At 39.2% G+C, this 25,888-nt stretch overlaps 1 protein-coding gene across 1 annotated transcript in view; it reads left to right on the top strand.

Annotated features, from left to right (window-relative positions):
- Positions 1-25,815, top strand: part of SIRPD (signal regulatory protein delta) — a 30,617-nt gene extending 4,802 nt beyond the window's left edge. Inside the window, exons 2-4 of the mRNA XM_030826412.1 lie at positions 848-1,195; positions 22,767-22,922; positions 25,626-25,815. Of these exons, the coding sequence (XP_030682272.1) occupies positions 848-1,195; positions 22,767-22,922; positions 25,626-25,642 (521 nt within the window). The 3' untranslated portion in view covers positions 25,643-25,815. The remainder of the gene's footprint in view (positions 1-847; positions 1,196-22,766; positions 22,923-25,625) is intronic.
- The last annotated feature ends 73 nt before the right edge of the window (positions 25,816-25,888 follow it).

Raw genomic sequence — 25,888 nt, 5'->3', positions numbered from 1 at the left:
GGAAAATCCACAGGTTTCCCTTAAGTTACATAATGTCAATGCAGGCTGCCTTCCTACCATTACCTCTTGGCCTTGCCAGCCAGGAGTTCCCTTTCTCTCTAACCTGCTCCTTAGGCAGTCTGTGGTTTTGACAACCAAGCTTAATAGGAGAGATTATTACCAGGACCTGACACATTGTAGGGTAGTGATGATGACTGTGTAGGAGGGTAAAGGATGGCTGGTGAGAACCTCCAAAATTGTAGAGGGCCCTTGAGGTTCTAATCTCTTTTTGTTGAGGAGAAGAAACCCTCTCCCTTCTCTCTCTTGAAGAGATAAGTAGTGGAACCATATGCTGTTGCCATGACCACCTCATTCCTTAATTGTTTTAACTTCTTCTCCACATCTCTCAGCATGAATTTCTCTACAAACTCAGAGGTTAATCACCCTTCAGAGGAGAGAGGAAGGCCAATTCCAAACTCAGTGGAGATGTAGGGTTGAGGGACAGGACTTGAACCCAGTTCCAAATGTACCAATTGACTCTAGGCAATTAGATGGATAGGGGAACTAGTCTTTCTCCATGAACATTACCCATTGATAATTCCCCCTTCTCCCTCCCTGTCCTCCTCCTACCATGGTTGAGGGCTGAGGAATGGAACTGAGGAGGAATACATCTGGTCTTCTGGACTAACTCCCCTCCTTCAGCACTCTAGGGAGAAGCTGCCTCCATGTGCAATGGCCTCTCTTTACTCAGTGCATGGGCATTTATGCATGTCATTAAAAGAATTAATGAATGAGGCCCAACCATGACCTGTACCCATGCTTAAGCCAGAGCAGAGGAAATGAGAAATGACTTTCAGTTTTTTTCCAGGAGCCACACATGTGTTCCATGTGCAACAAACGGAGATGTCACAGACTGTATCAACTGGGGAGTCAATCATCTTGAGTTGCAGCGTACCAGATACCTTACCAAATGGACCTGTCTTGTGGTTCAAGGGAACAGGGCCAAACCGGAAATTAATCTACAATTTCAAACAAGGTCACTTTCCCAGAGTAAAAGAGATTGGAGACACCACCAAGCCTGGCAACACAGACTTTTCCATCCACATCAGTGAAATCTCTCTTGCTGATGCTGGCATCTATTATTGCGTGAAGTTCATAAAAGGGAGAGCTATCAAGGAGTACCAATCAGGTCGGGGCACTCAGGTGTTTGTTACTGGTGAGTATGTCTCCTATACTCCATATCCCCTGGTGTATATCATCTCAGCAGCTATGTCCTCTATTCATTCAATAATTGCTATGTGCCAGATATTATTGAAGGTACAACACACATTTGATCTTTTTAATTCTCTCAGCAAGCTGTGAGTTAGGTATTTTACAGGAAGAAAAAAAGACTCGAAAGGGTTGAGTGATGAGTGATGAGAGCTATTTTGGTTGATTTCTCAATATTTAATCTACCCCCCATGACTAACCTAAGCCAACTAGGATAATTCCATGTTCCCTGCTAGAGGTTTACTCAAAAATGGGGTGAACTTGGCCAGTTTAGGTCTATCAGAGGAAAAGACAGGCTTGCAGAGAAATCTGGTAATCTAAAGTAATTCTTCCCTTTGTTGGCTGGAAACAAGCAATTGTGTTGCTCCAGGTGCTTTAAGAAGGCATCTTATGACCATGAGGGGAATAAGGTTGAGAAGAAGTCTAGATGAATGCAGATATGTACCAGTGTGGATTGACAATATGCACAACCATACTGCTCCTTGTTCCAATCTCACCTCTGGACTTCTAGTAATGTGAAAGAAAACATCTCCTTGCTAAGCCAATTTGCTTAAATCAACCATGTCCTGAGGGCTACAAGAATGACAAAGGTCACACATCCCACAGTGTGTTGTAGTGTGTTGAATGCAAGTACAAATCTATGTTTTCTGCGTCCAAAGCCTTTTCCTTAGTGTTTTGCTACTTGTGGTGCCCTGTGAACTTTGGGCAATATCCAGCCTGAGAAATTATTAAATTGGTAATACAATAATGCTAACATTTATTGGGCATCTACTATATTCCAAACATTTCATCTATATTATCTACACAGCAACATCTGAATTGCTGGATGTTTGTACTCACTGTACAGGTGAGGAACCTAACTCAGGGAGATTTCAGGAGTGTACATAGTAGGGAATAAAGAGATGGGGTTGGTCTGGGCCCACTCCACTATGCTCTATATTAGTGAAGAACATTTACTTACAAGAAAGAAGATCAAATGCATTAATTTCAACCAAAAAATATAAGTTGATTGATTCTGTACCTGCAAAGGGTTCTGGGTTTCTCACAGTATTCAAGGCAGAACTTTTGGAACCAGGGACTAAAGGACTGGATTTAGGGCTTAGTGTTACCAAGACTGTGGCTCTCTGAAATTCTCTCATCTTTTCATGGCTTTGTTCTTTCTTGCTGCATATAAACCTTCAGTATATGATAGCGAAAATAAATGCAGAAAATGTTGATATTCATTCCCCCATCTTACAACCAAGGTGGAAAGACAGCTTCTTCCTACCAACCTTCACAAATGAGTTCTGGGGAACTATCCACATTAGTCTTTTGTATGCCATGTTGTCAACATTTTATTCATTGTTGCTAGGGAGAGGAGGTGCCATGGGAGATAACCAATCAACCCAACAGAACAAATGCTAAGCAGGTTGAAAACAAAATATGTTCTTCCACCACATGGTCCACACCCTACCTTATCAGATGAGGAAGTTGAGCCTCTGAAAGGTTAATGGGCTTGTCTTCCAGGTTATGGCTACTGGAACCCAGGTAGACTCTTCTCAGAACCCTTTGGATTTATGGCTTTGCCTCCTTCTTAGTAAGAAGTCTTTAGTTAGAGTGGAGGTGTACAAGTGCATGACAGCTGTTTAGAGGGAGAATACTGTGAATGAGTTCAATATCCTTATTAACATTCAAATGTTCTGAGTCAGAAGTGTACCAAATTTATGCCACTTCTTAATAAATAAAAATGTATACATATATTTTTAAAATACTTAGCTATGTATTCGTTTCTTGTAATTGGTGTAACTAATGGATACAAATTTGACGGCTTAAAACAACAGAAATAGATCATTATGGGTGGCATAACAGCACAAGGAGTTCCAAGGGCCCACTCCATGGAAACTGGTGAAAATTATTTTTACAAAATATTTAGAGTCTCTGGAAATAGTATTAAGAGCATATCATAAATGAAGAAATAACTTTTAAACTACTAAAACTGGGGAAGAAAAGTAAAAGTCTGATATTTGAACCAAAACCCCCCTTTTCTCTGTCAAAGGCTATACCCCATGGCAAAGAAGAGGAATCAACTGCACCAAAATAATCCATCCAGGCACTCAACAACTGTACAAGCAGATGACAATAACAAGCCTTGGTGGTTGTGAGGAAGACCAATATCCAGAGTTTCTACAATGTATTATCTAAAATGTCCAGTTTCAAAAAAAGTGAGAAATGCAATAGAACAGAAAAGTATGACAAGTATACCAAAAACAAACCAAAAAAAAAGGTATCAGAAACTGCTTGTTATGACCACCAGATGTCAAACTTAACAGGCAAAGCCTTTGATGTAACCATTACAAATATATTCATAGAAACATGATTAAACAAACCATGATTAAATAAGTACAGGAAAGTAAGATGATAATGTTGCATCAAATAGAAGATATCAATAAACAGATAGAAATTATTAAAAAGAATCAAATGGAAATTTTATTATTCAAAAGTATAAAAATTGAAAGAAAAATTACCCTAGAGGGGATTAACAGTAGATTTGAAGAAGCAGATTTAGCAAATTTGAAAATAGATTAATGTAAATTATGGAATCTGAAGAACAGAGAAAAATTAAATGAAAATAACATTTAAAAAATGAACAGAGCCTCAGAGAAATGTAGGCCATCATTAAGCACACCACATACATGTAATAGGGAGAGCAGAAGGAGAGGAGAAAGAGAAAACAGCAGAAAAAAATATTCAAAGGAAGAATAGCTGAAAACTTCTCAAGTTTATTTAGTCAGCTGGACTGAAGATTGAGAAAGGAAACTCAAATTACTAGAGTCAGAAATGAAGGAAGGAGCATTACTAGTAACCTTATAGAAATAAAAAGGAATATTAAAGAATACTATGAAAAAATGTGTGCCTATAAACTAGGTTTATATGATGTCTAAGACAAACTCCTAGAAGACATAAAAATTACCAAAACTGGCCCAAAAATAATAGAGCATTTCAAGATACCTATAATAACTAAATAGACTAAATTAGTAATAAGAAATTACCCTGATATCGACACCAAACAAAGACATCACAAGAAAAAAACACAGACCAAATATATCTTATGTATATGGACACAAAAATCCCTTAAGAAAATACTAGCAAACTGAAACCAGCAACGTATAAAAAGCATTATTCATGTTGATCAAGTGGGATTTATCCCATGAATACAAGGTTGGTTTAACATCTGAATGTCAATTAATTTAATACAACACAATATCAATAAAATAAAAAAGAAAACCACATAATCCTCTCAAGATGATAAAGAAAAGGAATTTGGTAAAATCTAAAATTCTGTTATTTAAAAACGTACTCAAAAAACTAGGAATAGTAGGGAAGTTTATCAATCTGATAAAGGGCATGGGTGCAAAACCCACAGCTAACATCATATTTAGCAAAACCCACAGCCACAGCCAATGTCATAATTAATGAGGATGGTTAGATGCTGTCCCCATTAGATCAAGAATAAGACAAGGATATCTCCTATCACCATTTCTACTCAAAGTTGTACTAATTTTTTAGTCAGTACAATTAAGTAATAAAAACAATCCAAATTGGAAAGGATGAAGTAAAACTATCTCTATTGACAAATGGCATATTCTTGTATATAGAAAATCCTAAGGAACCCACTAAAAAACTATTCAAACTACTGAGCGAGTTCAGCGAGCTTGAGAATACAGTTCAATATACAAAAATCTATTACATTTCCACACACTTGGAATGAACACTAAAAATAAAAATAAATTTAACAAAAGAAGTGCAAATTTATGCTCTGAAAACTACAAAAAATGTTAAATGAAAGAAGATCTAAACAAATTGAAAATTTTCCCATTTTCATGGACTGGAAGATTTAACATTGTTAAGATGGCACTATTCGCCCAAACTGGTCTACAGATCCAACACAATCCTTATCAGAATCCCAATCTACTTTTTTGTAGAAATTGACAAGCTGATCTTAACATTCATGTGGAAATATGAAGGATCCAGAATAGCCAAAACAATCCTGAAAAATAAAGTAGGATAACACACATTTTTCTTTCAAAACTTACTACAGGCTGGGCACAATGGCTCACGCCTGTAATCCCAGCACTGTGGGAGGCTGAGATGGGAGGATCACTTGAGGACAGGAGTTTGAGGCCAGCCTGGTGAACATAGTGAAATCTCATCTCTAAAAATAAATAAATAAAATAAAAATAAAAGTTTACTACAAATCCACAGCAATCAAGATAATGTGGTACTGGAACTGGAACTGGAACTGAACCAATGGAAAAGAGAGAGTCCAGAAACAAGCCCATGTATCTGTGGTCAACTGATTTTCAACAAGTGTGATAATGAGGAAAGAAGCATCTTTTCAACAAATAATGCTGAAACAACTGGATAGCCACACACAGAAAACAATGAAGTTGAACCCTTACTTCATACCATATACAAAAATTAACTCAAAATGGTTTGAAACCCTAAAAATACCTATAAAACTCTTATAATAAAACATAAGGATAAGTCTTAATGACATCAGATTTTGCATTGGCTTCTTAAGCATAATATCAAAAGTGTGAGAAACAAAAGAAAAAATAGATATATTGGACTTCATAAAAATTAAAACCTTTTATGCTTCAAAGGACACTATCAAGAAAGTAAAAAGATAACCCACAGAATGAGAAAAATATTTGTAAATTACATATCTGATAAGGGCCTTGAGTTTAGAATATATAAAGAATTTTTCCAAAGCAGATATTCAAATTGCCAATAAGCACATCAAAAGAAACTCAGCATAATTAGTCCTCAGGGAAATGCAAATCTAAACTATAATGAAATACAACTTTGCACTCATAAGGATAGCTAAAATCAAAAATCAGATGACGAATGTTTATGAGAATGTAGAGGAATTGTAAACCTCATACACTGCAGGTGGGAATGCAAAATGGTGAAGCCACTTTGGAAAATAGATAGGCAGTTCCTCAAACAGTCAAACATAAGTTACTATATGATCCAGCTATTCCACTCCGAGGTATTTACTCAAGAGAAATGAAAACATATGTTCACACAAAAATTTGTGCACAAATGTTTATAACAGCATTCACACTATCTGAAAGGTGGAAACAATCCAAACATCTATCAACTGATGAATGGAAAAGCAAGGTATGATCTATACATACAGTGGAATATTATTAGGCTACAAAGAGGAATGACATACTAATACATGCAACAACATGGATAAACCTTGAAAGCATATGCTAAGTTAAAGAATAAAATCACAAAAGATCACTTATTCTATCTAGATTCTTCCTCTCTGTGCAGGACTTCTCTGAAAGAAAGACAGCAGCCCCAGTCAGGGGCTTACAGATAAAAATCCCATCTCCCTGGGACAGAGCACCTGGGGGAAGGAGTGGCTGTGGGCACAGCTTCAGCAGACTTAAATATTCCTGCCTGCTGGCTCTGAAGAGAGCAGTGTATCTCCCAGCACAGCACTTGAGCTCTGCTAAGGGACAGACTGCCTCCTCAAGTGGGTCGCTGATCCCTGTGCCTCCTGATGGAGAGACACCTCCCAGCAGGGGTCGACAGACACCTCATACAGGAGAGCTCTGGCTGGCATCTGGCAGGTGCCCCTCTGGGATGAAGCTTCCAGAGGAAGGAGCAGGCAGCAATCTTTGCTGTTCTGCAGCCTCCACTGGTGATACCCAGGAAAACAGGATCTGGAGTGGACCTCCAGCAAACTCCAGCAGACCTGCAGAAGAGTGGCCTGACTGTAAAAAGGAAAACTAACAAACAGAAAGCAATAGCATCAACATCAACAAAAAGGATGAGCATGCAAAAATCCCATCAGAAGGTCACCAACATCAAAGATCAAGGTAGATAAATCCACGAAAATGAGGAAAAACAAAAAAGCTGAAAACTCCAAAACCAGAATGTCTCTTCTCCTCCAAAGGATGACATCTCCTCACCAGCAAGGCAACAAAACAGGATGGAGAATGAGTTTGATGAATTGACAGAAGTAGGCTTCAGATGGTGGGTAATAACACACTCCTCCAAGCTAAAGGAGCATGTTCTAACCTAAGGCAAGAAAGCTAAGAAACTTGATAAAAGGTTGCAGGAACTGCTAACTAGAATAACCAGTTTAGAGAAGACATAAATGACCTGATGGAGCTGAAAAACACAACACGAGAAGTTCATGAAGCATACAGAAGTATCAAGAGCCAAATCGATCAACCAGAAGAAAGGATATCAGAGATTGAAGATCAACTTAATGAAATAAAGTATGAAGACAAGGTTAGAGAAAAAAAGAGTGAAAAGGAATGAACAAAGCCTCCAAGAAATATGGGACTATGTGGAAAAGACCAAACCTACGTTTGATTGGTGTACCTAAAGTGATGGCAAGAATGGAACCAAGTTGGAAAACACACTTCAGGATATTATCCAGGAGAACTTCCCCAACCTAACAAGACAGGCCAACATTCAAATTCAGGAAATAAAAAGAACACCACAAAGATACTCCTCGAGAAGAGCAACCCCAAGACACATAATCGTCAGATTCACCAAGGTTGAAATGATGGAAAAAATGTTAAGGCAGCCAGAGAGAAAGATTGGGTTACCCACAAAGAGAAGCCCATCAGACTAACAGCAGATCTCTCTTCAGAAACCCTACAAGCCAGAAGAGAGTGACGACCAACATTCAACGTTCTTAAAGAAAAGAATTTTCAACCCAGAATTTCATATCCAGCCAAAAAAAGCTTCATAAATGAAAATGAATAAAATCCTTTACAGACAAACAAATGCAGAGGGATTCTGTCACCACCAGGCCTGCCTTACAAGAGCTCCTGAAGGAAGCACTAAATATGGAAAGGAAAAACTGGTACCAGACACAGCAAAAACATGCCAAAATGTAAAAACTATTGACACTATGAAGAAAGTGCATCAACTAATGGGCAACATAACCAGCTAGCATCATAATGACAGGATCAAATTCACACATAACAATATTAACCTTGAATGTAAATGGGCTAAATGCCCCAATTAAAAGACACAGACTGACAAATTGGATAAAGAGTCAAGACCCATTGGTGTGTTGTATTCAGGAGACCCATCTCACATACAAAGACACACATAGGCTCAAAATAAAGGGATGGAGGAAGATCTACCAAGCAAATGGAAAGCAAAAAAAAAAAAAAAAAAAAAAGCAGTTGTTGCAATCCTAGTCTCCGATAAAACAGACTTTAAATCAACAAAGATCAAAAAAGACAAAGAAGGGCATTGCATAATGGTAAAGGCATCAATGCAACAAAAAGAGCTAACTATCCTAAATATATATGCCCTCAATACAAGAGCACCCAGATTCATAAAGCAAGTTCTTAGAGACCTACAAAGACATTTAGACACCCACACAATAATAGTGGGAGACTTTAATATCCCACTGTCAATATTTGATAGTTCAATGAGACAGAAAATTAACAAGGATATTCAGGACTTGAACTCAGCTCTGGACCAAGCAGACCTAACAGCCATCTACAGAACTCTTCACCCCAAATCAACAGAATATACATTCTTCTCAGCACCATATCTCACTTATTCTAAAATTGACCACATAATTGGAAATAAAACACTCCTCAGCAAATGCAAAAGAATGGAAATCATAACAGTCTCTCAGACCACAGTGCAATCAAATTAGAACTCAGGATTAAGAAACTCACTCAAAACTGCACAACTACATGGAAACTGAACAACCTGCTCCTGAATGACTGCTGGGTAAATAATGAAATTAAGGCAGAAATAAATAAGTTTTTGAAACCAATGAGAACAAAGACACAATTTACCAGAATCTCTGGGACACATTTAAAGCAGTGTTTAGAGAGAAATTTATGGTACTAATGCCCACAGGAGACAGCTGGAAAGATCTAGAATCGACACCCTAAAATCACAAAAGGACTAGAGAAGCAAGAGCAAACAAATTCAAAAGATAGCAGAAGACAAGAAACAACTAAGATCAGAGCAGAACTGAAGGAAATAGAGACACAAAACACCCTTCAAAAAATCAATCAATCAAGGAGCTGGTTTTTTTAAAACATTAACAAAACAGATAGAGTAGATTAATAAAGAAGAAAAGAGAGAAGAACCAAATAGACACAATAAAAAATGAAGAAGAGAATATCACCCTGATCCCACAGAAATACAAACTACCATCAGAGAATACTATAAACACCTCCATGCAAATAAACTAGAAAATCTAGAAGAAATGGATAAATTCCTGGACACATACACCCTCCCAAGGCTAATCCAGGAAGAAGTTGAATCCCTGAATAGACCAATAACAAGTTCTGAAACTGAGGCAGTAATTAATAGCCTACCAACCCAAAAAAGCCAAGGACCAGATGGATTCACAGCCGAATTCTACCAGAGGTACAAGAGGAGCTGATACCATTCCTTCTAAAAGTATTCCAAACAATAGAAAAAGAGGGACTCCTCCCTAACTCATTTTATGAGGCCAGCATCATCCTGATACCAAAACCTGGCAGAGACACAACAAAAAAAGAAAATTTCAGTTCAATATCCCTGATGAACACATCGATGCAAAAATCCTCAATAAAATACTGGCTAACGGAATACAGCAGCACATTAAAAAGCTTATCCACCATGATCAAGTCAGTTTCATCCCTAGGATGCAAGGCTGGTTCAACATATGGAAATAAATAAAGGTAATCCATCACATAAACAGAACCAATGACAAAAACCACGATTATCTCAATAGATGCAGAAAAGGCCTTCAATACAATTCAACACCCCTTCATGCTAAAAACACTCAATAAACTACGTATTGATGAAATGTAGCTCAAAATAATAAGAGCTATTTATGACACAGCCAGTATCATACTGAATGGACAAAAGCTGGCAGCATTCCCTTTGAAAACCAGAGCAAGACAAGAATGCCCTCTCTCACCACTTCTATTCAACATAGTATGGGAAGTACAGGCCGGGGCAATCAGGCAAGAGAAAGAAATAAGGGGTATTCAAATAGGAAGAGAGGAAGTCAAATTGTGTCTCTTTACAGATGACATGATTGTATATTTGGAAAACCTCATCATCTCAGCCCCAAAACTCCTTAAACTGATAAGCAACTTCAACAAAGTCTCAGGATACAAAATCAATATGCAAAAATCACAAGCATTCCTATACACCAATAATCGACAATCAGAAAGCCAAATCACGAGTGAACTCCCATTCACAATTGCTACTAAGAGAATAAAATGCCTAGGAATACAACTTACAAGGGATGTGAAGGACCTCTTCGAGGAGAACTACGAACCACTGCTCAAGGAAATAAGAGAGGGGACACAAACAAAAAACATTCCACTCTCATGGATAGGAACAATCAATACTGTGAAAATGGCCATACTGCCCAAAGTAATTTATAGAATCAATGCTATTCCCATCAAGCTACCATTGACTTTTTTCACAGAATTAGAAAAAAAGACTTTAAATTTCATATGGAACCAAAAAACAGCTCGTATAGCCAAGACAATCCTAAGCAAAAAGAACAAAGCTAGAGGCATCATGCTACCTGACTTCAAACTGTACTACAATGCTACAGTAACCAAAACAGCATGGTACTGATACCAAAACAGATATATAGACCAATGGAACAGAACCAAGGCCTCAGAAATAACACCACACATGTACAACCATCTGATGTTTGAGAAACCTGACAAAAATAAGCAATAGGGAAAGGATTCCCTATTTAATAAATGGCGTTGGGAAAACTAGCTAGCCATATGCAGAAAACTAAAACTGGACCCCTTCCTTATCCCTTATACAAAAATTAACTCAATGTGAATTAAAGATGTAAACGTGAGACCTAAAATCATAACAACCCTAGAAGAAAACCTAGACAATACCATTCAGGACATAGGTATGGGCAAAGACTTTATGACTAAAACACCAAAAGCAATTGCAACAAATGCCAAAATTGACAAATGGGATCTAATTAAACAAAAGAGCTTCTGCACAGCAAAAGAAACTATTATCAGCGTGAACAGGCAAGCTACAGAATGGGAGAACATTTTTGCAATCTATCCATCTGGCAAAGGGCTAATATCCAGAATCTACAAGGAACATGAACAAATGTACAAGAAAAAAACAAGCAACCCCATCAAAAAGTGGGCGAAGGAGATGAGCAGACACTTTTCAAAAGAAGACATTTATGCAGCCAACAAACAAATGAAAAACAGCTCATCATCACTGGTCATTAGAGAAATGCAAATCAAAGCCACAGTGAGATACCATCTCAGGCCAGTTAGAATGGTGATCATTAAAAAGTCAGGAAACAACAGATACTGGAGAGGATGTGGAGAAATAGGAATGCTTTTACACTGTTGGTGGGAGTGTAGATTACTTCAACCATTGTGGAAGACAGTGCGGTGATTCCTCAAGGATCTAGAACTAGAATACCATTTGACCCAGCAATCCCATTACTGGATATATACCCAAAGGATTATAATCATTCTGCTATAAAGACACATGCACATGTATGTTTATTGCAGCAGTATTCACAATAGCAAAGACTTGAAATCACCCCAAATGCCCATCAATGATAGAATAGATAAAGAAAATGTGGCACATATACACCATGGAATACTATGCAGCCATAAAAAAGAATGAGTTTATGTCCTTTCCAGGGACATGGGTGAAGCTGAAACCATCATTCTCAGCAAACTAACACAAGAACAAAAAAATAAACACCACATATTCTCACTTATAAGTGGGAGTTGAACAACGAGAACATATGGGCACAGGGAGGAGAACATCACACACCAGGGTCTGTTGGGTGGTGGGGGACAAGAGGAGAGACAGCGTTAGGAGAAATACCTAATGTAGATGTTGGGTTGATGGGTGCAGCAAATGACCATGGCACATATATAACTATGTAACAAACCTGCAGGTCCTGCACATGTATCCCAGAACTTAAAGTATAATAAAAAAATCACTTTTTTAAATAATTTCATTTATATGACATACTCAGAATAGGCAAATCTATAGAGACAGAAAGTAGATTAAAGACAGAACATTTCTTATGATTTGGGAGATGGTGGAAAGATGGGGAAAATGGAGGTTATTACATGAAAGGCATGGAGTTTTTTTTGAGATGATAAAAATGTTCAAAATGACTGTGGTTATGATTGCATATATCTACAAACAAATATCTGCAAATATTGAATTGTACATTTTAAATGTGTGAATTGTATGGTATGTGAATTACATCTCAATAAAGTTGTTTAAAAACCTAATTTAGTCTCTCACAGTTCTAGAGGCCAGAAGTCTGAAATCTGTATCTCTGGACTGAAATTAAGGCATCAGCAGAACTGCTCCTTCTGGAGGTTCTAGGAGAGAGCATATTCCCTGTCTCTTTTGACTTCTGATTTGCTGCCAGCATCCCTGGCCTGTCAGCAGCACAGCATAAATCTTCAAGGCCAGTGTCTTTAAATCTCTCTGTGTTCCATTTTCACATTGCATTCTCACAGTTATGCTACCAGATTCTTAACAAATCTGTATTAGTCATCTATGCTGCATAACAAATTACCCAAAACTTAGTGATTTCAAACAACAAACACTGTCTCACAGTGTCTGTGAGTCAGGATTCTAGACACGGTTTAGGTTGAGTGACCTTGGTTTAAGGTCTCTTTTAAGGCTGTAATCAAGGTGTCTGCCAATAATGCAACAATCCAAAGGCTCAACTGGAGAAGAATCCACTTCAAGCTCACTCCCATGGCTATTGGCAGGCCTCAGATCCTCGCGGGCAACTGGCTGAAGACATCAGATATCTGCTACATGGGCTTATCCATAGGACAGCTCACAACATGGCAGCTGCTTCTCCTCAAGAAGCAGGAGAGAGGGGAAGAAGATGCAAGTCACAATTTCTTTATAAGCTAATTTCAGAAGTGACATCCTGTTACTTTTACTTTTTCATTAGAAGTGAGTCACTAGATCCAGAGGAGGGGATTACATAGTGGTGTGAATGCCAGGAGCTGGAGATCATCTTAAAGCTTGACTACCACAGCAGCTCTCTCTGTAACTAGGAGGACATGCAGACGAAATGTCAGTAAGGATACAAAAGATTTGATCAATGTGATTAACAAATTTGTTGTAATTGAGCACTGCACCCAACAACTGAAAAGCACATATCCTTTTCAAGCCCTTCTAAGATATTAACTAAAATTAATCATGTGCTTGGTCAAGAAGCAAGTCTCAACAAATTTTGAAATATCGAAATTATATAAATATGTTTTCTGATCATTGTGGAATTAAACTATAAATATTTACAAAAAGATCATTAGAAAATCCTTGTATGTTAGGAATTTGGGAAATAATCTAAATAATCAGTTTATCAAAAAAGAAATTACCACAGATACTAGAAAATATTTTGGACTAAATAGTAATTAACATACTGCACATTAAACTTGAGGCATGTAGTTACTGCTTACTGCTGTACTTGGAATTTATAGCCTTAAATCCCTATGTCAGAAAAATAAAAATGATTGAAACCCAGTAATAAAAGCATCCATTACAACAATTTAATAAAACAATGACAAAGGTTTAATTTTAGTGTGGTCAAAATTTCAACCTTTTCCTTTATGGTTATAGCTTTCAGTGCTTGTTTAAGAAACCTTTCCTTAACCCTTTAAATCCTGAAGATATACTCTTACATAACTTCCTATAGTTAAGCTTTATAGTTTTGCCTTTCACATTTAGTCTGAATCCCCATATTTGTGATACGAGATTTTATTTTTCCCCATACGAATATCTAATTGTTCCAACTTCATTTATTTTAAAAATTTCCCTTTTCTTCACTGCTCTGCAGTTGCAAACTTGTCAAAAATTAAGCATCCATATGATGGATCTGAATTGGGGCTCTCTAATTTTTTCCACATTTTCTTTGTTCGTTCCTTCAAACACCACTATCTTGATAACTACAGCTCTGTAATAAGTTTTTGTACTTGGTAGAACAAGTCATCACACCTTATTCTTTTTGGTTATGCTTGGCGGTTTTCATTTCCATGAAAAGTTTAGAATATCTTTGTCAAGTTCAGCACACACTCACATATACACACACACATAATTTATTGGATTTTAATTGTGATTACACTGACTCCTTATCAATTGGGAATAATTCCAATGTTTTTATCATCATATATGCCTAGGCATACATTTCTTTATCTTTACAATATTATTTTCTATCAATGAACATGGTATGTCTTTTCATTCATTTAGATCCTTTATAATGTCATTCAATAAAGTTTTGTAATTTTTACTATAGACACGGTATACCTCTTGTTAGATTGATTCCTCCACACTTTATGTTTTTAATATTATTATAAATGAGATCATTTTAAAATGTTTTTAATTTTCTAATGTTTGTTATAATTGAATTTACATTTATTTTGTACCTAGCAAACTTATTAAATTCTCATATTATTTCGAAAAATTTGTCTATAGATTCTTTTGGCCTTTCTTAAGGCACAATTGCATCATATAGTAATAATAGCATAATAACAGTTTAATGTATTTCATCCTAATCTTTATACCTTTTATATTCCCTTTATGACATCATAAGCAAACTGGAATCTCTGATGAAAGATTGGATTTAATTTCTGGTGGCAAGCAAGATTATATTGACTTGATTTCAAAGCTTTCAATTTTTTACCTTTGATTATAATGTTTGTTGTATTTTTAAAATTAGGATAAACCATATGATATTGCCTATATTCTATCGTTTTTCATATAATAAAAATAGCAATTGCATATGGTTCAATCTAATGGATTATCTCTATCAGATTAATTCATTTCTATTCTTAGTTTACAAATAATTTCTAAACATAAATATTAACACTTAATGTTTTTCCTGCATCTATTGAAATGGTCATATGGTTCTACTGCCTTTCAATTTGGAAATATGATGAATAACATTATTTGATATTCTTTTTTATATTTATTTTATTTTATTTATTTATTTTTTTTTTTGAGACAGTGTCTTGCTTTTTCACCCAGGCTGGAGTGCAGTGGTGCAATCTCAGCTCACTGAAGCCTTGACCTCCTGAGCTCAAGTGGTCCTCCCACATCAGCCTCCTCAGCAGCTGGAACTTCAGGCCCATGCCACCACACCTGGCTAATTTTTGTATTTTTGTAGAGATGTGGTTTTGCCATGTTGCCCAGGCTGATTTTCTAATATTAATTCAACTTTTTCTTCCTGAAATAAAACCATTCTGGTGATAGTGTGTTACTCAGTTTGCTAAAGTTTGCTAGTATTTTTGAACGTATATTCAGAAGTAAGATAATAATCTGTTTTTTCTTTACAGTATCTACATTGGAATTTTGTTGTTGAAGTTATGCTAGCTTCAAAAATTAGTTGGGAAGTCTATCCGTTTTTTCTCTTTTTTAGAAAAGATTACATAAGATAAAATTTATATATTACATAAATGTTTGGCAGATCTTTCCAGTGAAGTCATCTAGATCTAGAATTTTCATTATAGGAAAAGTTTTTAAATTTCTGATTCAGTTTCTTTAATAATTTTGATACTGCCCAGGTTTCTTATTTCTTCATATTCACTTTTGATAAGCTACATTTTTCCAGAAAGTTTTTCACTTTTTCTAAATTTTATATTTTATATTGGCAAAAGCTATTCAAGATATCCAATTTTTATCATTTTAATGTCCGCAAGATTTATAGTAATGCCCCTATTGCACATCTGTGATTGTATCTCTCTATCTCTCTTTCTCTCTCTTAATATTTTATTTCCTCTCTTTTCATTTTCACCAGAGAATTATATGTCTTCAAAGAAGCAACTTTTGGTTTTGTTGATCCTCTATATTTTATGCTTGTTTTTGTTTCATTCACATTACCTTATATGTATTACTTTCTTTCCTCTCCTATTTACTGCTTGCTTTTAAGTTTTGTTTATGTTTCTCATCATGTATAATTTGACCCTTATTATAGTTACCTTTATAAATCTTTAAAGTCAACTTTACAAATCTCAATGAGTTGTGTTTTTAGGATCTTGTCTTAAAGTTCTTTCCCACCTCAAAGACATATAGATATTTCCTTATTTTTTTCTTCTTATAGTTTTATTAAATTTTAGATTTAAGAATTTAATCTGTTTGAAATTTATTGCTGTGTTCAGTCAAATAGAATAATTTTAAAATTTTTATTCATTTGGTTTTCTAATCTATCAGTTTTTTAGTCAGCAGATAGATTCGCTTAAGTTTTTTGTGTCAGTTTACATTATATTTTTTCTTCTCAATTATTATTTATTCATGACTTTTTGTTTCATTGCTTAGGCCAGAATCTCCAGTACATCATTGAATAGATACAATGAGAGTAGGCATCCTGTAGTTGCTGATTCTAAAGGACATTCTTGTAAAGTTGCACGTTAAAGATATTTTGTTTTAGGATTGTTGGTAGATAGGAATCAGGCTAAGAACATTTCCTTCTATTCCTTGTTGTCTAAACCTTATTAAACGAGAATGGGTAAGTAGGAGTAGTCAATACCAAGAGTGAGAAAGATATAGGAATATGACTCCTGAACAGAGAAACAGTGTCACCTGAGTCAAGATCACAGGCTGTGTAGTCAGAGGAACCTGTTTTCCAGTCCAGGCTTTGTAAGTTGCTAGTATTTTTTATTTTACCTCTACCAGTTTCAATTTCCTTATCTATAAAATGGACATTATCATATCTAATCATGGGGTTGTCAGAATTAAAATTATATAAGGCACAAAGAATACCATATAGCTTACCAACACTAATTGTTTATTCATCTTCCTTCTTGTAGCTCCACCATCTCTCCCTGTGGTAATAGGCCCCTTGGAGAGGGCCTTGCTCGGGCAGACTGTGAATTTTAGCTGCACGTCCTACGGCTTCTATCCCAAAAATGTTACCCTGAAGTGGTTCAAAAATGGGAAGAAACTCTCATCCCTCCAGACCCATGTGGTTCAGTTAAAGAACAGTAATGCCTACAAAATTGTCAGTACCACGGAGGTAGTCCCAGCTCTAGATGACCTAAACTCTCATATTACCTGCAGCGTGTACCACCGAAGCTTGCATTACCCTCTTCGTGGGAAGGCTGATTTGTCTGAGACCATAATAGGTAGGTAATCCCACATGTGCCCAGCTTTCACATGTCTTTGGAGAATAGTTCTTCCCAAATTTGCTCCAGGGAATAGGCTTAAATAATAACAGGTCATTCCACCTACTGAACATCTACTATGTGCTAGGTACAGTGACATGCTAGGTAGGTGCTAAGTAAATGGCCACCAAGCAATAAGCAGATGGATCTGATTGTTTCATGACATCTGAGCATGTGTTCTATGCTATTTCAGTTCCACCCAAGGTGTCCATTCTTCAACACCCTGCCTCAAATAACAAGATGAATGTCACCTGCCAGGCAGAGAAGTTCTATCCCCAGGACATGCAACTGACCTGGCTGAAGGATGGAAGTGAACCCCAGAGAGATGAGACCCTGACCCCCATCAAGGGCAAAGACGGACTGTACAGCGTGCAGAGCTCCATCCTGGTGAAAAACAGTGACCATGAGGAGGACACTATGCTCACCTGCCAGGTGGAACAAGATGGATGGCAGAAGATCACTGTAAAAATGACATTTTGGGCCTCTGCTCACCTGGATAGGTCTCAGTTGTAGCCAATAGCAAGGCTTCCATGACTTATTTAAGGAGGCTCCTTCATCTTTTCAGATTTATAAAAGTTTAAATTATAAAGGCAAAGCCCACTCTCTTTCTCATCTCTCGCTGATTCACTCACTCTCACTCTCTCCTTCTCCCTCACATACACAAGTGCTTGCACACACACACACAATTCAAAATCATATAGGTATTTATCAAAAACTAAATATCTATTAGGAATCAAGTACACCCAATCCAACTCCCTAGAAGGATCTCTTATATATTATTTGCTGCCCTTTCTTTTAAGGTCTCATCTATCCACAAACAGGATTTCAGGTACTAGGATTTTAAGGTACAAGGTCATAGGACGACTAGATAATGTCTGGAACTCCTGCCAAGATAGGGAGTCTGTGCTTCCTTGAATGATCTTAATGGTTGCTTGCCAGGAGATTTTTCAGTGTTTTCATCATTTTCTGATTAAACCCAGGTCCTTCCTGGTGCTGAGCAGAGCAGCCTTGAAATTCTCCCAATAGGAACACATCTACATTCCACTTACTGCCAGTGTAGACATGTCCTTCTGTGCCCTGATGTGGTGGTGTTCTCCTAGTCTCCAGGCTCTGGGTGTCCCGGTGTCTGGATCTCTTGCCCTTTCTTGATTCAGAGGGGCAGCAAGGATGAGCATAGTGTTTGACAAACATAAGTTTGATTCTCACTACCTTGTGACCCCGGAAAGTTTCTAAAATCTCTGAGCCTTGATTTTCTCAGCAACATAAAAATAATAATACCCATCTCACAGGACTATGCTGAGAGCTAACAAGGTAATACAAGGTAGTTAAATGGTTGGAGCTGCCTCCTTTTCCCTAGACAAGGCCCAGCCCAGCAGTGTGAGATGCATGTGTGCCCACCTGGGCTCCTGCCTCAGGTATTTGTGCTGGCAAGGCACAGTGCAATGGGAAACGTTGTCTAAGATGGGCCCTGGGAGCCTCAGATGGGAAGGTGAAAGCCCTGGAGGATGGACTCTCTTGTGCCCTCTGATGACACTTGTTGCTCACCCTTCCTTTTGTGACTCTCCTCCTAGGCCACAAGGTGCTGCTGGTGATGGAGTCTCCACCCTCCATTCTGTAGGAAGTAGACGGCCTAACTGTAAATTGAGGGGAGGTTCAGGGAGGCAGGACAAGGTGGTGGCCACAGCCTGGTCTGGGAGCAGGCTAAGGTTAGGGAAGAAGTCATTCCAAGCACCCACAAGGACACATGGTGCCTAGGTTCATCTGGAGGCAAGAGAGGGGCACATCACTCTTACTTCTCCAGGAATTTCCTGGAATACACTAAGAAGCTCCATCTCAGATGTGGTGATGGGGGAAGAGGGGCTTGATCAAGGGTTTGTAAAAGATGTCTTCAGGAAAGGAGAGGGGATTAGGACACAGGGAGGAGGCAATGTCTCATCTCACAATGCTGGATATCAACTCTTCATCCTCCAGCAACATCCATCCAAGGGAGCATCCAAAATTAAGGGTAGAACTGAGTCCTGACCAAGAAGAGATCAAGGATGAGGTAGCTGTGAGGCCACTACTGTGGTTTAGTTAATCAGTGTCAGGCTCCCAGGGTTTCCTGGGATGGGGGAGCCCAAAAAAGGGGAAAAAAGAAAGAGAGAGCAACTGTGAGATCCCCGAACAGACAGGGATCCTGTGGCATTAATGCTTCTGGGGAGAGCTAGATCAGAGACCAAACACCTGGGGTCACTGTGAACACTTACCATGAGCCCACTGGCCATTCCCTCCTGGGTGCAACACACCTGTTGAGCATTCTCCGTGGGAAAGAGAGCTGAGCCAACCTCTGCTCTCATTGAGGTGTGTGCTCTAGCAAATAAGGAAGACTTCCAACCTAAACATCTGATTACAAGTTCTTACAAGGTACTAAGGGCACTCTCAGTTTATCTACAATAAAGAGAAGGGAGTGGTCATCTGAAGTTCAGGGAAGAAAGAGCAGCATCTTGGGAGTGAAAGGGCTGGCAGCTGAGGATGGCAAAGCATTTGGAGCCAGATCAGTCAGGAACAGTAGAAAAATCTTTTATTTTCCTTAAGAGCAGTGGGAAGCCACTATTAGAGAAAAGCATGGTCAGATTTCTCTAAATTTCTAAAAGTACCATTCTGGCTACAGTGTAAGGAAAAGACTGAAATAGAGAAAGAGTAAGGTAGGAAAACTGTGGCCTGTCCAAGCCAGAGATGATAGTGGAGAGAGAGATGCAGGAGGATTTAAGATCGCTATGCACTGAAGGTGTTTGTCCCCTCCAAATTCATGTGTTAAATCTTTTTTTTTGTTGTTATTATTATACTTTAAGTTTTAGGGTACATGTGCACAACATGCAGGTTTGTTACATATGTATACATGTGCCATGTTGGTGTGCTGCACCCATCAACTGGTCATTTAGCATTAGGTATATCTCCCAATGCTATCCCTCCCCCTCCTCCCACCCCATGTGTTAAATCTTGATGCCCAATACGATGGTATTAGGAGGAAGGCTGTTGGGAGGTGATTCGGTCATCAGGGTAGAGTCATGAATGGGATTAGTGTTCTTATAAAAGAGGCCCCAGAGAGCTCTCTTGCCTCTTCCACCATGTGAGGACACAGTAAGAAGCTGTCTATGAACCAGGAAGTGGGCCCTCGCCAAACACCAAATCTGCCAGCTTCTGAATCTTAGACTTGCCGGGCTTCAGATATGTGAGAAATAAATTTCTGTTGCTTATAAGCTACCCAGTCTATGGTATTCTGTTATAGCGGTCCGAACAGACTAAAGATGTATTTAGATTAAAGGATATGGGGGATGGGAGGAGTTATCAAAATAAAAAATGACACCAAGGTTTTCCAGCTTCACTAACTGGGTGGATGGGGCTGTCATACACTGAGATGAGGACACAGGAAAAAAAGCTGATGGGAGGTGAGTGATGAGTATGCTCTGTAGATGCTTAGCAGACAGCAGGGCATAGGCATGCAGATGGCTTGCCCACTGCCACGCAAATACCACCTAAGTCCAAGATTCTGACCCACTGTTCCTTCCGGCCCCAAAGCCTGCCTTTTAATCCCCGTATTCAGTGGTTCCTGCCAACAAGGAACAGCAAGTCCAGTGAAGGAGGCAGAATCTAATCAGTGGGGGTGGGGAAGATGTTGCCAAGGGTGCTGTCTAGTTACTACTGCTGCATAGCAAAACTCCCCAAAACACAAGGTCAAAAAAACAACCATTTTATTATGATCAATGACACTGTGGGTAAGGAATTCAGACAAGGTACAAGAATGACTTATCTCTGCTATATGTTGCCTGGGGTCTCAGTTGGGAAACTCAGCTGGGGATGACTCAATTGCTGGGTCATCTGGAAGCTTCTTCTTTTACATGTCTGATGATTGATAATGGATATTGGCTGCGTCTTAGCTGGGATGTCAGCTAGAACTCTTACATGTGTCCCTGCAATGTGATCTCTTCATGCGTGCTAGTTTGGGCTTCCTCATAGCATGGTGGCAAGGTTCCAAAAATGAGCATCCCAAGAAAGCCAGGTAGAAGGGCAGGGAATTATTATGGTCTAGCCTCAGAAGTCACATCACATCGCTTCTGGTGAAGTCACAGACCTGCCCAAACTCAGGGGGAGGGAACATATGCGTACATCTCCATGGGAGGAGTGTCGAAGAGCATGAGGGAACAGGGACCTTGTTGCAGTCAGCTCTAGAAAATAGAATCTGTCATCGGTGAAGACAGGGATTAGAGTTAGAACAGTAAGTGCTAAAGGGAACACTCTGGCCAGTTCCTTGTCAAGAAATCCCTCTCAGAAAAAATGTTTAACAAGCTAGAAGAAGGTGTCAAGAGGAGAGGGACACTCATCATGCTACAGAGCAATCAAATCTCATCGCTGATTGGCCCCTTCCATTCCACCCCTTCTCATCACCAACATCCGGTCAGCCACTGGTAAGGAGGCAGGGGTCGGGAGCAATGGGGAAACTGAGTCACAGGAGGCAGTGTGTGGCACTGGTCCCACAGAAGTGATGAGCTCATGGCTAGAGGCTCTGAATGTGATTTCATGTGGAGGTGGCTGCTGCTCAGAAGGAGGAGAGGAGATGTATTCTTGGTGTGAGAGTTTCTACAGCTCCTCCACTCCCTTCTCCCAAGAGGTGGCCCCAGACTAGGGACAAACAAAAGAGACACCCCTCCTCCTCCCAGCTGTGTTTCTGCATGTCACTGTTGCTGCAGTACGTGCACCCTAAGGCCCTGCACCCCCCGCTTGACACACACAGTCTTCTTCCCCTTTCCTCTAAAACAGAAACTATCCTCCTCCTCCCAAGATCTAACTCCGTGCTCACTCAAAGTCACTTCCCCTGTACGCGTACTTTGAAGAGCCAAAGCCTCCCATCAGATGTGGCTTCAGGCTCATTTTTACAACTGACACCTCTGGAGTGGGGAAAAACAGGGATCCACACCTGTGAAGCCCCATCCCCGGGAACCCTCCTCCTGACTAGCTGCACAGCTCATCTGAGCCCAGGTCTTGGACTGTAACAGGAAGCTGGACACACCCTTCTCTATGGCAGACCCTGTTCCTGGACTCCTGGATGAGGAAGGGTCACCAGCACACCTGACACAAAGTGAGGGGCCCAAAGGGCAGAGCCTAGGCACTAAGCGTGTCTGCCAGAGCCCCTCCAAGCACCCTGGGACTCTTGTATCAGTAACTTCTTAGCTTGTATCTGATTCCTATTTCACAATCTAGAAACTGGAACGTTCATAATCCCACAGCCCTTTCCTCCCATCCTAGTAACTTCCTTTCATATCATAGAAGATATAGTTTTGCCTCTCTCAGCAGAGCAGAATCCAGGACCTCCCCAGAACAGACCTATAGGCAGAGCAGGCTCCAGGGCCCACCACGATGCCCGTCCCTGCCTCTCGGCCCTGCCTGAGAGAAACAACACAGACTATTTCATCCATCCCTGCTGCTGCCTCTGGCTGCTGGGACTCACAGGCGAGTGTCCCCACCCCCAGGTACCATGATGCAGGGATGCTTTCCTGAGTTTGGTGGCGGTACAATTTCACCACCTGCAGTGGGGCGGATGAATCTCTGTTGTTCTAGGGCCTCTTTCTTTGCCACCCCTTCCTCTTTAAGACACTTCCCTAAATAGTTTGTTTTATACCTAGTGTCTCCAAAACAAATCCCTCCAGAATTCTTATTGCTTGGAAGGGTTGCTTTCTCTCCCATCCAGGCATTTCCCCATAGCAGGGGTGCCCAGTCCCTCTCACTTCCCACACCCCTGATGTCCTGTGAAGGTTCCACGATCCCCTAGGCCTGACCTGCAGGACCGCATGCCATCCTGAGGGAAGAAGTAGAGGAGCAGCATTTGACTTCTCGGTCCCCAAGAGGGAGGCATGGATGCTGTCATTAAGATGAATACACATAGATGGATAGGTGATTAATAGATAGATCAGATAGATAGATAGATAGATAGATAACAACAAGTACTACACATGCAATGTAGAACTATTAGAAAAAAATTGCTAAATTGTCCTTTTTAGACTAGTAAGTCTCCCAGAATCTCAACAACCTAGGATTATGTTCTTGATGCGGGTGTTTCTCCTGCCTGTCTACTCCCTTCTCTCCAAAGCTGATCTGCACAGTCAGGAGAGGCAACCATCCTTCTCCCAATGGTGTTAACATCGCAACTTGGAGTCCACCTAATAAAGTGGTTAAAAGCACAGGCATTTAAAAAAAAAACAACAACGGGCTGGGGTTCAAATCCAAGTTTCATCATTTGTAAGCTGTTTGACTGTGAATAAGTTACTCAACTTCTCTGTGCCTGTTTTCTTGTCTGTGAAATCGAGATAAATAATAATGCCTTTCCGATAAAGTTGTGGTGATAATCAAACTAGTTAATTAATATAGTTAAGTGTTTGGAGTAATGTGTGACACACAGAACCACCTATGTGAGCTCTGGCTGTTATAGCCTTTTAGGGCTTAATAAGTGCAAATATGAGCACACGAAAATAGTCCTGCTGCATCCGGCCATTGCAACTCTCACTCTGTGTCTTTGGCAAGTCTATGTCTTCACTCAGAACTCACAGAAGTCATGGGAAATGAGAATGGTCCATCAGGCTTGGTAGAAGAAGGAACTGAAAGCCAAGGAAGGGTGTGGGCTTCCTAGAATCACCAGGTTGTCAGGGCTGGAGCCTGGCCTACAGGACTTGCAGTTAAGAATGGAAAGCCCATTTCACAGAAATCCTTCTTTGAGCACAGTCCTGAGTGTTTCTCAAAGATTTTCAGGTTTCAGTATCACAACAAAATTTCAAGAGAAGTTTTACTTTCCACATTGTATACATTACATAGATAAGAAAACGGAGCCTCAGGGAGGTTATTTTCTCAAGGTAAAACATCCATGTCAGTCCATTTTCTGTTGCTTAGAGTAGAATACGTGAAACCGGATAATTCATAAAGAAAAAGAACTTATGTCTTATAGTTGTAAAGGCTGAGATGTTCAAGGTCAAGGGGCCACATTTGGTGAGAGCTTTCTTGCTGGTGGGGACTCTCTAAAGAGTTCTGAGGCAGCACAGAGTATCACATGGTGAGGGGACTTAGCATGCTAGCATACTATACTTGGGTCTCTCTCTCTCTTCTTGTAAAACCAACAGTTCCCTTCCCATGATAACCCATTAATCCATTAATTTATGAAATAATGCAGAGTCCTTATGACCCAATCACCTCTTAAAGACCCTACCTCTCAATATTGCACATTGAGGATTGAATTTCAACATGCATTTCGGAGGGGACAAATATTTAAACTATAGCAATCAAGCAATAGAGGAGGCACTGAAACCTGGGTCAATGGGACTCCACTAGCTCTTACTTTGACCTCTTCACTGTGCTGCTTCTATATACATCGAACTTTTAACAAAAATAAGATTACACAAAATATGGTGATTTATTTGTTCTTTTACTCAATGATAAATTGGGGACCCTTTTCTATGTAAATATATACGTGTCTGCAACATCATCAATACATCAACAATATATACATCAACATTATCATTTCAATCGCTACATAGTTTTCCATTTTGTGGTTGTACCATTATTTATCTAACTCACTCCTATTCTTGGACATGGGCCTTACATCAAACTTTTCTATATTGTAAATACTATGATTGCCATTCCTTTACAAAGCACATTCGCCCTTGTGTGATTGTTTTTTTTGAATAAGGCCGTAGAAGAGGAATTACTAAATCAAAGAGTATGAGTTTTATTGGGAAATTGCATTTCAAAAGTGTTTTTTGGTTTCAAAAGCCATTTCCCAATAAAACGTGAGTGTCTCAATATCAGTAATACATTACCTCACCACACCCAGCGCAGAAGCAGCAGCAATGGACAGGGGGTATTTTGAACATTTGGGACCAAAACAGATTTGGTTAAAGTATCTCCACTTTACTTGTTTAAATATGGGTTTGTCACATGGACGTAGATCATAAGATCATGACTATAATCCTGTATTGCCATCTAGACAGATTGTGTCCATTGTTATTCCCATCAGCAGTATGTGGGAGTGTCTGCCTCACCACACCCTTAGCAACACAGAAAATTGGCAGTCTTTTTCATGTTTGCTAAGCTAATATTCTAAAAATTGTGTCTGCTCTTAGCTTGCAGGAGGGAGAAATGTTTTATTTTATTTTTATTGTATTTCAGGCTTGCTGTCAAAATAATCCAAATAGGGAAGAAACGTACAAGTAAATAACAAAAGCCCCCATACTCATCTGGCTCCCTGGAGATAGCTACTTTTTAGGAGTTTCATTTGCCTTCTTCAAGAGAGCTTTCTTCCACTGACATAAAATGCCAGCTTGATCGTACAATAAATCTGTCTATTTACTTGGGTCCAGTTCTAGGTTCTGTCTTCTGTTTCATTGACCTCTCTGCTTGCCTTGGTACCAACCTGCCTCTATTATTTATTG

The sequence above is a fragment of the Nomascus leucogenys genome, chromosome 13 (genome assembly GCF_006542625.1).
Source record: "Nomascus leucogenys isolate Asia chromosome 13, Asia_NLE_v1, whole genome shotgun sequence".
NCBI classification, from domain to species: domain Eukaryota; kingdom Metazoa; phylum Chordata; class Mammalia; order Primates; family Hylobatidae; genus Nomascus; species Nomascus leucogenys.
Note: the sequence above shows the minus strand (reverse complement) of the source record. Positions and strands in the feature narration are given on the sequence as shown.